Source organism: Telopea speciosissima, chromosome 1 (genome assembly GCF_018873765.1).
Source record: "Telopea speciosissima isolate NSW1024214 ecotype Mountain lineage chromosome 1, Tspe_v1, whole genome shotgun sequence".
In the NCBI taxonomy this organism is placed as follows: Eukaryota; Viridiplantae; Streptophyta; class Magnoliopsida; order Proteales; family Proteaceae; genus Telopea; species Telopea speciosissima.
The window spans coordinates 60543478-60556803 of record NC_057916.1 but is presented as its reverse complement, the minus strand read 5'-3'; the positions used below and the strand labels follow the sequence as shown (position 1 = coordinate 60556803).

At 45.9% G+C, this 13326-nt stretch overlaps 2 protein-coding genes across 4 annotated transcripts in view; both read left to right on the top strand.

Annotated features, from left to right (window-relative positions):
- The first annotated feature begins 2675 nt into the window (after positions 1-2675).
- LOC122652125 (uncharacterized protein K02A2.6-like) lies at positions 2676-2987 on the top strand. The gene has a single exon (XM_043845800.1). The coding sequence runs from the start codon at positions 2676-2678 to the stop codon at positions 2985-2987; it is 312 nt and encodes a 103-aa protein (XP_043701735.1).
- A 4242-nt stretch (positions 2988-7229) lies between these two features.
- Positions 7230-13326, top strand: part of LOC122669090 (NAD-dependent malic enzyme 62 kDa isoform, mitochondrial) — a 97080-nt gene continuing 90983 nt past the window's right edge. For all 3 annotated transcript variants that reach the window (XM_043865766.1, XM_043865755.1, XM_043865746.1), the window contains exons 1-2: positions 7230-7462; positions 7733-7829. In XM_043865766.1, the coding sequence (XP_043721701.1) occupies positions 7283-7462; positions 7733-7829 (277 nt within the window). In that variant the 5' untranslated portion in view covers positions 7230-7282. The remainder of the gene's footprint in view (positions 7463-7732; positions 7830-13326) is intronic.

Sequence of the window (13326 nt, the reverse complement as noted above, 5' to 3'; positions counted from 1 at the left end):
GGTATAGGGGAATACCAGACAGAGCAGAAAAAGGCTCGAGAGTGCCATGTTGCCTTCTTGAAATAGATCAAGGGCAATTATAGGGTAATTGCCTACACTATGGAGGTCGCAGACAATCGCGAAGATGATAAACGCTACCAGCGAGGCGAGCCGATTGAAGAGCTCATTGAAGTACCACTAGATGAGTAGGACCCCACGAGGACTGTCAAGATTGGGTCCCTGCTGAAAAAGGAGGAGGCAAGAGAGCTCACCTTGTTCCTCCAGAAAAATAAAGCAGTGTTTGCCTGGGCAGCGACCGATATGCCAGGCATACCGCGCTACATTGCTGACCACGCCTTGCACGTGGACTCTACCAGAAAGCCAGTGCAGCAGAAGAGGAGAATGTTCGCCCTAGAAAGACAGGTCGCCATGAAGGAAGAGATAGGGAAATTAAAGGCATCCGACTTCATCAGGGAAGAGTAGTTTCCCACTTGGCTCGCCAATGTGGTAATGGTGCCCAAGCCCAATGGGAAATGGAGGATCTATGTAGATTACACAGACCTCAATAAGGCGTGCCCCAAAGATGAGTACCCACTCCCAAGAATAGATCTTTTGATAAACGTGACCGCGGGACATGAAAGGTTGAGCTTCATGAATGCATACTCAGGATACAACCAGATCCTGATGAAAGAAGGGGACAAGACGTACAAAGCTTTTCGCTAGGACCAGGAAAATTTCTGCTACCTGGTGATGCCCTTCGGCCTGAAAAATGCAGGGGTGACCTGCCAGAGAATGGTGAACAAGCTGTTCAAGACCCAGATCGGTAGAAACATGGAGGTATACGTGGACGATATGCTGGTGAAAAGCATAAGAGCATAGGACCATCTAGCCGACCTGGACGAGGCATTTCAGGTGTTGTGAGCTCACCAGATGAAGTTGAATCCAGCTAACTACGCCTTCGAAGTTAGCTCTGGAAATTTTCTCGGTTATATGGTGTCCCAAAGAGGGATTGAGGCCAACCCAGCCAAAATCAAAGCTATCCAGGAGATGAACCCACCCAAGACCGTTCGTGAGGTGCAGAGGCTGAATGGAAGGATCGCAGCATTGGCACGGTTTGTGTCGCGATCTGGGGACAAATGCTTGTCGTTCTTCAAAACTTTGAAGAACTTGAAGGACATCAAAGGTTTCATGTGGACGGAGGAATGTCAAAAGGCCTTTGAAGATCTGAAGGCGTACGTCGCCAATCCGCCCCTGTTGGGGCGACCGGTCCCAGAGAAAGAACTGTTGTTGTACTTGGCCATGTCGCCCGTAGCAGTGAGCGCGACCTTGGTAAGAGAAGAGGACGGGGTGCAGAAACCAGTGTACTACATTAACCATGTGTTGCTAGAAGCTGAAACTCGTTACCCACAGATCGAGAAGCTCGCATTCGCCCTTGTCAAGGCGGCTAGGAAGCTAAGGCCATACTTTCAGGCCTACCCTATAGTGGTCATGACTAATCAACCACTGAAGAAAGTGCTCCACAAGCCAGATGTGTCGGGGAGACTGACCGCGTGGGCAGTAGAGCTGAGCGAGTACCAGATTGAGTACAGGCCCAGGATGGCCATAAAGGGCCAAACTTTGGCTAACTTTATGGTCGAGTGTACGCAGAACGAGGACTTGCAAGATCAGGAGGACTAGATGGAAACCAAGAACGCCCCAGAGCCGTCTTGGACCATGTTCGTTGATGGATAGAGCAACTCGGAGGTTCGCGGAGCGGGCTTTATCCTCACGAGCCCGGAAGGCTTCAAGATACAGTTCGCACTGCGCTTCAAGTTCCCAACATCGAACAATGAGGCAGAATACGAGGCGCTGATAGACGGCTTGAGAACGGCCAAAGCCATTCAAGTCAAAAGGTTGACAGTATGGGCTGACTCACAGCTGGTCGTGAATCAAGTCAACAGACACTATGAAGCCAAAGATGATCGTATGGCGACCTACCTGGAAGTTGCCAGGAAGCTAGTAAGCTCGTTCGACGCGTTCGAGATGAGCAGGGTGCCTAGGAACGAGAACGAGAAGGCAGATGCACTCTTACGACTGTCAACAGAGGTATTGGCTCAGTTGGACAGCTCAGATACATTGAGCAACTGTCTGAGCCCTCCCACCAAGTCCGAGAGGTCGCGTCGATCGAGTTAGAACCCAACGGGATGGACCCAATCGTCGCCTACCTAAGGGATGACATCCTGCCCGAAGATAAGATCTAGGCGAGTAAGATTCAAGGTCGCGCAGCTCTATATACACTAGTGGAGGGGGAGCTATACAAGAGATCAGTGTCTGGTCCGTTGCTGAAGTGCCTAACCCCTGCCCACGCTTTGAATGCCTTGACTAAGGTACACCGCGGGATATGTGGCAATCACATGGGAGGATGCCACCTAGTCTATAAGGTGCTAAAGGCAGGATTCTACTGGCCAAACATGCAGAAGGAAGCAATCCAGTATGTGAAGAGATGCGAGCAGTGCCAGAAGTTTGCATCCATACCACGCCAGCCTGCCTCAGAGCTAGCCTCCATACTCAGTCCTATCCCATTTGCTATGTGGGGGATGGACATCCTTGGTAACTTCACCCCAGCTTCAGGGGGAAGGAAGTACCTAGTGGTTGCGGTGGATTACTTCATCAAGTGGGTGGAAGCAGAGCCAATAGCGAAGATCATGCGATAACGAATGGAGAAGTTCTTCAGGGACAAGGTCATTTACCGGTTCGGGCTACCAAAGATACTGGTAACAGATAACGGGCTACAGTTCAATAACTCGCAGTTCAGGGCGTTCTGCCCCCAATACGACATTGAGTTGAGGACGACCTCAGTAGCTCATCCACAGGCAAATGGTCAAGTGGAGGTCACCAATTGCACCTTACTGGCTGGGATAAAAAGAAGGTTAACAGAAGCGAAAGCAAGGTGGGTCGATGAGCTCCCCCTTTGTTCCGCTTGCGACTTAAGGAAGTACAAAAGAAAGAACGCACTCAAGGCTAATTAAAAAAGAACGAGCTGCAACACTTTGGAGAAAAATTGCTTTCATTGATAAAGATGCTATTTACATTACATCAAAAAAAAAAAATTGCAATGTCTTTAACTGTTGGCTGGAGGGGGATCTGAGGCCGCATCGGCTAAGGTTTGGTCAGTAGGAGGAGCATTGGTAGGGGGTAGGTCAGTAGGAGGAGGATCTACAGAAGTGGTCGCACCGACAGGGACCACGATAGGAGCAGGTGGGTCAGCTGGGGCAGTGAGGTCACCCGAGATAGCAGAATCTCCAGGCGAGGGAGCAATGGGTGCCTCAGCAGTTGCAGGCACCAAGGGGACATAGTACTTGAAGCCCGAGAAGTCATAGGCTGGGGTCCCTTGGAGAACATACTTCACGGTGTCGTTCACACCACCCTCGTAACCCTTACGGGCTTGCTCCTTCACGTGATCCCTCAGATCCTTCGAAACGTTGAAGGCCTCCAGGGCTTTCTGGATAGTCTCCTCGATCAGCTTGGGTTGTCGCGCCTGGAGGTTGAGTAGATCTTGCTGGATGGTCCCAGTCTTTCTCTTCTCTAGCTCAGTCTCTCTCCTCTCCAGCTCCAGCTGCTTCTCCAACTGCTCCACTCGGTCAGTGAAAGATTTGACCACCTACTGGTGGTCCTTGTCCGCAGTCTCCAGAGTAGAGATCCTGGTCACAGTGTTCACAACCTGGTCCTCCGCGACCTTCCTCATCTTCTTCTCCTCCTTGCACGTCTCAGCCAGGCTCTCCATCATACGATGAATCTCGTTCGCCCCTTGAGTGACCTGAGAAGATAATACAATGTCAGAAAACATCCTACAAAGAAAATAATGAGAAACAGCAAAGTTCGAGGCTCACCCTGGAAAAATCCAACGCTAAAAAATCCACCAGCTCGTTGTCAGATTGGGCGCGAACAGCAGCCACATCCTGAGGGGGGCCATAGTCCATGAGCTCCTTGGCCACCTGCTGGAAGTCGAAGGCTGACTCACCCTCGTAGACCTCCCATTGGTAGCAGAGGCGCTTTTTCCCCTTCGGAGGGGGCAGGCCCTTCTTGCCCTTGCCAGCTCCCCCCTTTGTGGAGCCCTGGGGGGCTTCCTCTAGAGCCTTCTCGCCCAGCGCGGCCTTCTTTGAGGGCGCTTCAAGGTCCACCACCTCATCTCGAGCCCTCTTCTCAGGGATCTTTGGCTGCAGGGACTTATTGGTCTTCTCGACCTTCTCGGTGCCCTTCGAGGAGGCCGTTAGCTTCTCCTTGCCCTTCGAGGAGGACGTAGGTTTTTCTTTGCCGGAGGCTACAGGGTCCCTAATGGTGATGCCCGTGTTGGAACGGGTCTGTCTCTTGGATTGCGTCTCCAAGACATTCTGCCTCTCTTCCTCCGCTTCATCGTGGAACTCGTCCAAGTCTAGCTCGTAGTCCACTGTAAAGAAAGCAAAGGCAGGTTAGAAATAGTGCGTGATCATGCAGCAAAAAGAAAACAAGACTACAAGAGAAGGAAGTCACCCCTCGCTGAGCTGAGCCCGTGCCTGACCAGCAGAGCCTAGTCTGTCAGCTCGCGTACGTCGAAGGCCATGCCCTGCGCGCATAGATCGAGAGAGCGCTAGTCGTATGAGCTCAACATGGGGACCTTGTTCATGGACTTCAGTCGCACCCACTCCTACTCAGCTTTGAAGGGGTTGCCTTGGATGCGCGCGAAGAAGAAACGATCTTTCCACTTCTTTACGGACTGGGGCATATGGCTTATGAACTCTATGGACTTCTGTGGCTCCTTAGTGCCACGCAAGGCCACATAGAACCACTCATCTCCGGTCTTCTTCAATTGAAAAGAATAAACAAAAAGCGCCCACGAGGCCTTACGGCCGAGCTGGGCGAAGAATAGCTAGAAGCCAAAGAGCTGCTTCAAGGAATTCACCACCAACTGGCTGGGGGCGATGGTATAGTGACGAAGCAGGTCCAACACGAATTGATGGACAGGGAAGCAGAGGCCGCACTGGAACGCGACCTCGAACAGACACATGGTGCCAGGCCGTGGGTTGTTCGCTCTCTCTACTCTGGTGGGTTCCCATGTCTCCACCTCTTGGGGGAACCTGTACTGGACCCTAAGAGCAGCTAGCAAGCGCTCGGTCATGGTGCTCTCAATAGCAGCCACGCAGGTGGGTTTCACCTGGACTCCCACCTCCTCCTCATCATGAGCGTCGTCACCTTCGGCGGTACGCTCCTCTAAGTCCCGGGCAGAGGCTTGCGCCCCTCCACTGGGTTGGGCAGAAGAGGCCTAGGCCAAACGGCCAGACTGAGTAGCAAACTTCTTGGACCTAAAGAGTGTAGATCGCTCCTCTTGGGTCCTCTCAGAGCTCACTTCGGGGTCAGAACCCCCACTCATACCAGTAACCTCGCCAGAGACCTTATTGGGCTCCGCCTAAGATGAAGAAGAAGACATGATTGAAGAAACTTACTGACAGCGAAGTAGCAGAAGTTGTGTGAAGAAAAATGTGGCTCGAGCAGAATGCGCAGCACGAGCTCGCGGGGCAGAGTTTGAGTGAAGAAGCTTGAGAGTTGCCGAAAAGAATGGCAGTCGCTGGAGCAAATGTAGCGGCAGGAAACAATAGCAATAGAAGGCAAGGAAAACAAGAAATTCAAATTCGCCAAGTTTCAATAAAGGGTTGCAGTGAGGGACAAATCCCAAATTTATAGGCTGAGGAAGGAAGGGCGAACGTCCAGATCCAACGGTCAGAAAGCAAGCCCATCGTAGGGCCCAGAAAAATTGGCGTTGGACCTGCCTGAGATGTAATAAAAGCATAAGCCACGTGGCTGAGTTGCAATGGGTAGCTTAGTGCGACAGGGATCGAGTGGCGGTAGGTCTGGCCTAGGCCTCATAATGCCTACGGCCACACGTCCGTTCGGATGTGGAACGCCAAGCGTCGCCAAGACGAAACGACGAAGGCTCAGATCAAGGCGTCTTAATGGCCTAGACCACGTGTCAACCGATGGCTGGAACGTCAAGTCACGCCCAACCATCAATATGTCAGGACTGCACGTGCGAGAGCAGGTGCCAAGGAATTTGAATCGATTTAACTCCCCAGAACGCCAACGTCCAGGGGAGTGGGGGGCTCATGATGGGACAAAGGACCAGGCACGACGAGAACGAGCCAGTGAGGTCGCGAGTCTAGGACAGGGGTCGCATCTGGCCAAGCGCGAGCTAGCGAGCTCCCCCGGTTCGGGTGAAGGACCAAGCTGTGAGTCACATACAGAGCTGGGCGCCAGGTCGCACCCCAGCTCGCACTGCGACTAGGGCACAACACGCTCGCCTATAAGCGGTAACGGCCTGGCCACAACCAGGTGCAGGAGGGACGACCTCCCTGCCTTGCGTAAACAACGCAAAACTTACGGTGGGCCAACGTGGCCCGAGATTCTTGCCCATGCCGCGCCTAATCCGGCGTGTGGGAAGTTATGGTTAAACACTATCCCACGATTCACTCCGAAACGGTCTCACTCAACTCCGAGAATCCAGCTTACCTATTTGGACACGATTCTATCCCTCAACCACCTTAAGTAAGGGAGGTAACGCTAAATTGATCTATTTGAATTCTCTCTGAATTGACTGTTGCTCTGAGATCTAACTTAAGCATCGGAGTGAGATCACCGACGATGCCCGGTACTCCCTGCTAATCTTCCTTTTGCAGGTAAAGCTCGCTCCAACCGATTTCTTGATGCAACAACCCCCAAAATTAATATCAATATTGACATATGCAGCGATCAATATGACCACTGATATCACCACCAATAATACGGATACCGATACCTTGTCATTACCGCGTAATCGAAACAAACAACGAGTCCTTTTCGGCATTTCAGGATGACTTTTCTTTGCTGGGTAAGTAGTGCGGGACCACTGGTTTTAACGACATTTCCTTTACCGCGAGTTCCGCGAGACACTTGACCAATTATAATGACTTTGGTAGCCATCGATTTCCACATTCAAGTTTTGAAACATCTAAAAATCTATGATCTATAGCAAGAGAGCCGCCTTTATTGCCTGACCCGCCCCTCGTAGTCAATCGGACAAGGCTGAGTTTTAATTTTTTTTTGGACAACGGGGAGTTAAATAAAACTAAAAGTAGAGGATTCCCCAAAAAGGAATACAGTGGAACGTGGATTCACACCACCACTGCTGATCTCTCTCTCTCCCTCCCCAATCCTCAACTCTTCTTCTGTTTTTAGAAAAAGTGGAGTTATGACCCTTGGTCTGTAGTCTCTCCCTCTTCTTCCCAGTTCTTCCTCTGCAACAAAAAAAAAAAAAATGTCGAATTTTTACTCTCAGCTCCGACTATCTTCGTCAATCGGCAAACGCCTAAAGCATCGAATGGCAATGACGACTATGATGATCGACAGAAGATCCTTCACCACAACTGAGGGCTCTCGCCCTACTATCGTCCACAAACGTAGCCTCGATATCCTTCACGATCCATGGTTCAATAAGGTCAGTCTTCTTTCTCTCAATTGATTGATCTCTTCAACTTCAATCTACCGTGACCACGATCTCAGCTTCAGAACTTTATTTGGATGACAAAATGAAAAGCTGTACATGAACTGCTTCCTTGGTTGCAAGGCTTGTTGTTTTGCTTAAGATCTCAAATTGGATAGTATAGTTTTGAAGTTCATTGATAGTTGGTAATGTTCGGGATTACCGAGCGAAGCACATTCGAGAAATAATTGAAAATTATTGTGACTTTCTTACTTCGTAAACCAGGGAACAGGTTTCTCCATGACAGAGCGAGACCGTCTTGATCTTCGTGGCCTTCTCCCTCCAAATGTTATGACTGCACAACAACAAATTGATCGGTTCAGTAAGTTCCTAATTAATTTTCTAGGCTTAGCATCGTTTTCCGGACCTTCTGAATTTATTTAGTTGTACTTTTAATCAGAGTGTCTGTGAAAGATCTGTAGTAGGTTCTTAAAATTTTCAGAACTTTCATTACTTTGTTGCAACTGAAATAGAATACACATACACCTGTTTAATAGATGGTCAAAGTGTTGAACCCTCCAAAGACATGTACAAATGATTAGGAGAATATGAAACTCATGTGGTATGAACTGTAACTGTCATATTGCTTTTTTATGCTCAATTGGTTGATAAATTGTGTTGCAGCTATGCGTGAAGTGTTCATATCAAGTTTTTTTCCCCCTCCACTTAGAGGATTTGTTGTATTTGTATCTATAGGTTCAATGCTTGTAATGCAGGCTGATAGAGACTGCTTTCTATGGCCCTTAGGTTGGATGATGCAACTTTTGGATGATTAACTAGTCCTTATTAAGTGAAGCCATTTTTATTTCTTGAATAAAATTGTAAATGTATCTTGATAAATTTGAGTATCGGTATAGGGTATCGTATCGGAGAGGTGATTTTAAGAGATGTATCGTATCGTATCGTAGTAAAGAGATGCAAGATATGCATGAAAATGGTCAAGAAATGCATGGATGTGCTTATGATACATAAAAAATTATAAATACAGTTTTGAAGCATAAAACACCTTATTATACAAGATGTAAATATATATCAGCTTCATGCAAGGATTTGATTCATTTTTACCTAATCTAGTGATGCATTAAAAAAAAAAGAGATGCAACTTTACTACTTTTTTTGCTCAAATCTATTTCGATCCGTGATTTGAGCACTGTAAATCCCCAAAACTTGTTGAAATAGTAAAGATTAGGGTTATTTTTTATGTTAGATGATCTCCTTGAACTCATATCGAAAAGAAAAAACAAGTTTTCAAGGGCCAAGTTGGCCTCACCACACAAGCACCCAACCTTCCTTTTGCTCTTCCTTTCGTTTGGCTCCACGAATGCACCACCTAGGAGCCTTCGGTTGCTCTCAGTTTTGTGTCTCACTCACGGTTTCTGTTTTGCAGCTTTAAAGGAGCCGTATCAAGTCTATCTTACCTGTATCGGACTGTATTGGTCCCGTATCGGCCCCGTATTGGTTGATATAATTTTTTTTGAACAATAAGTATCATATCGGTAAGTATCGTATCGATAATCACTGATACCGATACGTATTGGCTGATACAATACAATACTTACGATATTTAAAACCCTGGTGGTAGCTGGTTGTATAAAGTAGATCGCAGATTTAAAATATCCTGGAAACATATATTATAGTGATGGTATGGTGCCATGTGGTTTTGAGTTAATGTGGCAACAGCCCAAGTGTTACCGAGCTGGTTTTACTCTACCTTGGACATCGGATTTTTATAGGTAATCAGAGAGAAAGGGAGCCAATGAAATCCTTAAAATAAAAATGAGGCCCTCTTTACTGGCGTTTTAGCTATTTTGTACTTCCTTGGGCATAGAGAGAGTAATTTTGATTTGCGTAGGTAATAATCAGAGAGAAAGGAAGCAAGGATGTCCTAATGGTAAGGGCAAGGCACTCCGCACTCTTCAAGGACGGCTTAGCTGATTTTCCACTACCTTGGACATAGAGAGAGTAGTTTGCACTAGTGGAGGTAATAATCCGAGGAAAAGTGAAGCAAGGATATCCTAATAATAAAAAATGAAGCCTCTTTTTCGAAGGGGAAGATCGGATAGTTGTGCAAATATCAAGAATCAGCCATTTTATGCACGGCAGCTTTCTCTCATTGAGATATTCGAAAGCTGAACAATAATTGGTAGCTTACTGTGTGAAGGATGGCAGAGAACTATGGTAACTTAATTGGATATCCAAATCTGAAGATCGGATTCCTTAATAGTTTTGAATGCAGTGCTTGGAATACACGATCAATCCAATGTTTAAGCAGATCTGGTTAATATCTTATAATTTGATGGGATCCTTTTATGATCTTCTGAAAATTCTTGTAGAGCCATACTTCATGTGGATTGGACTATGACTGATGTACATGCTTATACTTCTCATTGAGCCTTTTATCTGTCCTGTTAAGGTGATAATTTGCCAGCTGGCCCTGCTTGTCTCCTTACTTTTCTGGCAGATAAACCTCCAATGCTTTTGTGAGATCCCACAGTGCTGGATTGTAGAGTTAGAAAATTGGTTACAAATGCTGCGATTGTCATGTGGCTATGGGATTCTGATATTTTAATTTTTGTGACGGTGAGGCAGGTGTCTGATTGCACATGGCCAGATGGGTATACTGGTGGTTCTTAAATGGTCTTTGCATGCCTACAACTAGGTCTATGCCTATTTGGGTGCCATAATGCTACTTGATGGTAATTCAGCATTCACTCAATGATCTGTGCTGGTTTTCATTTCTCTAATGTTGGTTGTCCTTTGGGGTTTATGACTTTGGAGGATGTTAGCATGCTAGATGTGGGAGTCACATGGTGTGATGTTCATGTGAGGTAGTATGGACACTGAAATGGTGTTTGTTATGAAAAATGGCATCCACCAAGAAATGCTCTTTCGGTTTATGAAGGTTTTGATGTTGTTCAAGACAGATATGGTTTTTGAAAAATGAAGTGTCCTTCTATGTAATATGCATGGGCTAAATAGTTTGTGACCAATTGTATGGTAGCCAAGTCTGGGTACTAGGAGGGGCTCTGGTAGTCTGGTGTAAACAAGGTTAAAGTCTCGGTATTGGCTATCGTTTCGAAAGAGTGATTTTAAGAGATGTATCGTATCGTATTGGAGAGATGCGAGATATGCTAAAGATATGTGTTAAAGTGTATCGAGCTCATAGGGAGAAGGGTAATCTCAATTAGAATATTCCATTTTTCTGATCGAGATTCCCTCCCTTATGTGTCTCTTCTATTTTGGTTATTGTTAGGAGACATTAATCCTAGTATTGTTAGAAGTCTTTAGTCCTAGTCCTAGCTCAAATTTTTTGTTTTATTTCTATTTTCCTATTGTAACTAGGATTCCGAATCATATTAGGAATCCTCCCTTTTGGCTGTAATCTATTCATATAAATACATGCAGTTTGAGGGAGAGAGCGTCGTCGCTTGGTGCGATGGCTAGGTCTTGTTACCGCCAGCGCAGTGGCGTGGGTTTGAGTCCTGGGAATCAGCCTCTCCGTGAAGGGGGTAAGGTTGCCTACTATCTACCTCTCCCAGACCCTGCAAAACGCGGGAGCCTTGTGCACTGGGTACGGCCCTTTACAAGCAGTTTGAGGGAGACTGTCAAGTTCGATCCTCCTTGATAGTTCTCCTCTCTTCTCCCACTTACTCTCTTCTCTTCTTCTCTCGGTTCTGGTTTTCAGTTATTGCATTCTGTTACATGGTATTAGAGCACAACCATTAGTTGGTTGTTACTCTGCGATTCTAGTTTGAAGGTCTCTTCAAGTTCTACTTAATGGGGGTGCAGCACCCTATGCTGCATATTACTACAAATTAAACTCTAGATGGAGCTTTCAAGTGAAAACTAGGGTTCTACTTCTTACCTGAGGTGAAAGATGGATTGGAGATCATCTACTTAAGCTGTGATTTCTTCTTGAAGACTATTGATATATCTAATTCTGGTCCAGTCAGTGGATCATATTGAAGACTGAAGACCACCTCTACAAGGTATTTCTGTTCTTATCTCTACAGAACCTGTGTTAGGTTTCTATTTCTCCAATCGATCCATTTTTCTGGTGAGAACTTTTGGACTTTGCTTCCCTTCTCCCAGAACGAACACTCGGCTATCTATTTTTGGTGATTTTGGGGAGTGATAAACCCTTGAAGTTGATACTCTCCACAGCTGATTGTGTTATTGCTACTGATTTGGGTTCATAAACCCTAATCTTGTACTGCCGAGTGTGCTACTTCTATTCTTGAGATTACTACTGCTATTTTAGGGTTCTTAAATCTTAATATTACCGCTGCTGGTTTTAGGTCATTAAGACCTACCATTGCTACTGCCGAGTATATTGCAGCTGTTTTTGGGTTGTTTCAGATTCTAATCTGGTTCTATTCAAGAGCTGATTGACATATTGCTGTTACTACTACTTATGGCTGAAGCTAAACCACCTACGGACAATTTCCAAGTTCAGATTACTACTATTAAACTCTCCGGAGTTTCAAATTATCTATTATAGGCCCAGATAGTGTAAGCTTACATTCATGCCTAGGGAAAACTCAAATACATTACAAATGACCCTCCTGATCGTGATCCTAAGGATTCTGGCACAATCACAGCTCATGATGAGTGGATGCGTGAAAATTCTATTATCAAGATATGGTTATGGAACAGTGTTGAACCTACTATTGCATCCAATGTGATATTTCATACTCTTGATAAGGATGTCTGGAATGATCAGCGTGAAAGCTTCTCTCAAGAAAGGAATATCTCCTTCATGTATGATCTCTTTGAGAAACTTTTTACTTTCCAAGAGGGAGATAAATCATTGAATGAATATTTTGCCAGTTATAAGGGGATCGTTGAAGAAATCTAGATACATCAGCCCTTCACTACCAATCTGGATTAGTTGAAACAATAAAGAGCTGAGTTCCATGTTGCAAAAATTCTAGCTGGACTACATCTTGATTACCAGTTTGTAAAGAGTTAGTTACTCACAGGGGAGAAGGTTCCTTCTTTCAATGAAGTCTTTTCTCGTATTAATCGTCGGACTAATCCATCCAAAACTGATAACACACCCAAGGATAACTCAGCCTTTGTTGCCAATTGTGGGTGAGGACGTGGTCGTGGCCGTGGGACTGGTGGACGTGGTACAGGTTCTCAAATTGTTGACAAGTCTGCCCGCTAGTGTTCTTATTGTGGCAAACCGAATCATACTATGGATATTTGTTGGGCCAAGCATGGAAAACCTAAGTGGGCGAATGAACTAGCCAATGCTTCCATGACCGACACTAAGAAACCTATTGGTGATATGAATCAGAGTTCTAGTACTTCATCTTCCGTGTCTCGTGATGATTACAACCAGCTAGTCAAACGCCTTCAACAACTTGAAGCTGCCTTTGCCTCCACCTCTACTGCCACCTTAGCCTATAAAGGTAACTCTGTTTTTTATCTTTCCTCTGCTTCATGGCTTATTGATTCAGGTGCTTCGTGTCATATGACTGGTAAATCAAGTTTGTTTTCATCAATAAATCCCGTTCAAACCTCTTCTAAAGTTTTCCTTGCTGATGGGTCCTCTACTTAGATAGCTAGTCATAATTCTGTTTCTCCAACATCCTCTATGACCTTCTCTCCTATTCTTCATGTCCCTAAATTAGCTCTAAATCTTTTATTTGTCAGTCAACTTACTAAGTCCCTTAACTGTTCGGTAACCTCCTATCCTTCTTATTGTGTTTTTTAGGTCCTTCAGACAAGGAAGATGATTAGTGGAGGGCTTGAGTGCGATAGGCTGTATTACTTGGATGGCACCGGACCTTTTACTGCTGCTACATCTACTA

Excerpts from the sequence above, each read along its gene's own strand:
- LOC122652125 (XM_043845800.1), top strand. The coding sequence starts at position 2,676 with ATGGAGAAGTTCTTCAGGGACAAGGTCATTTACCGGTTCGGGCTACCA.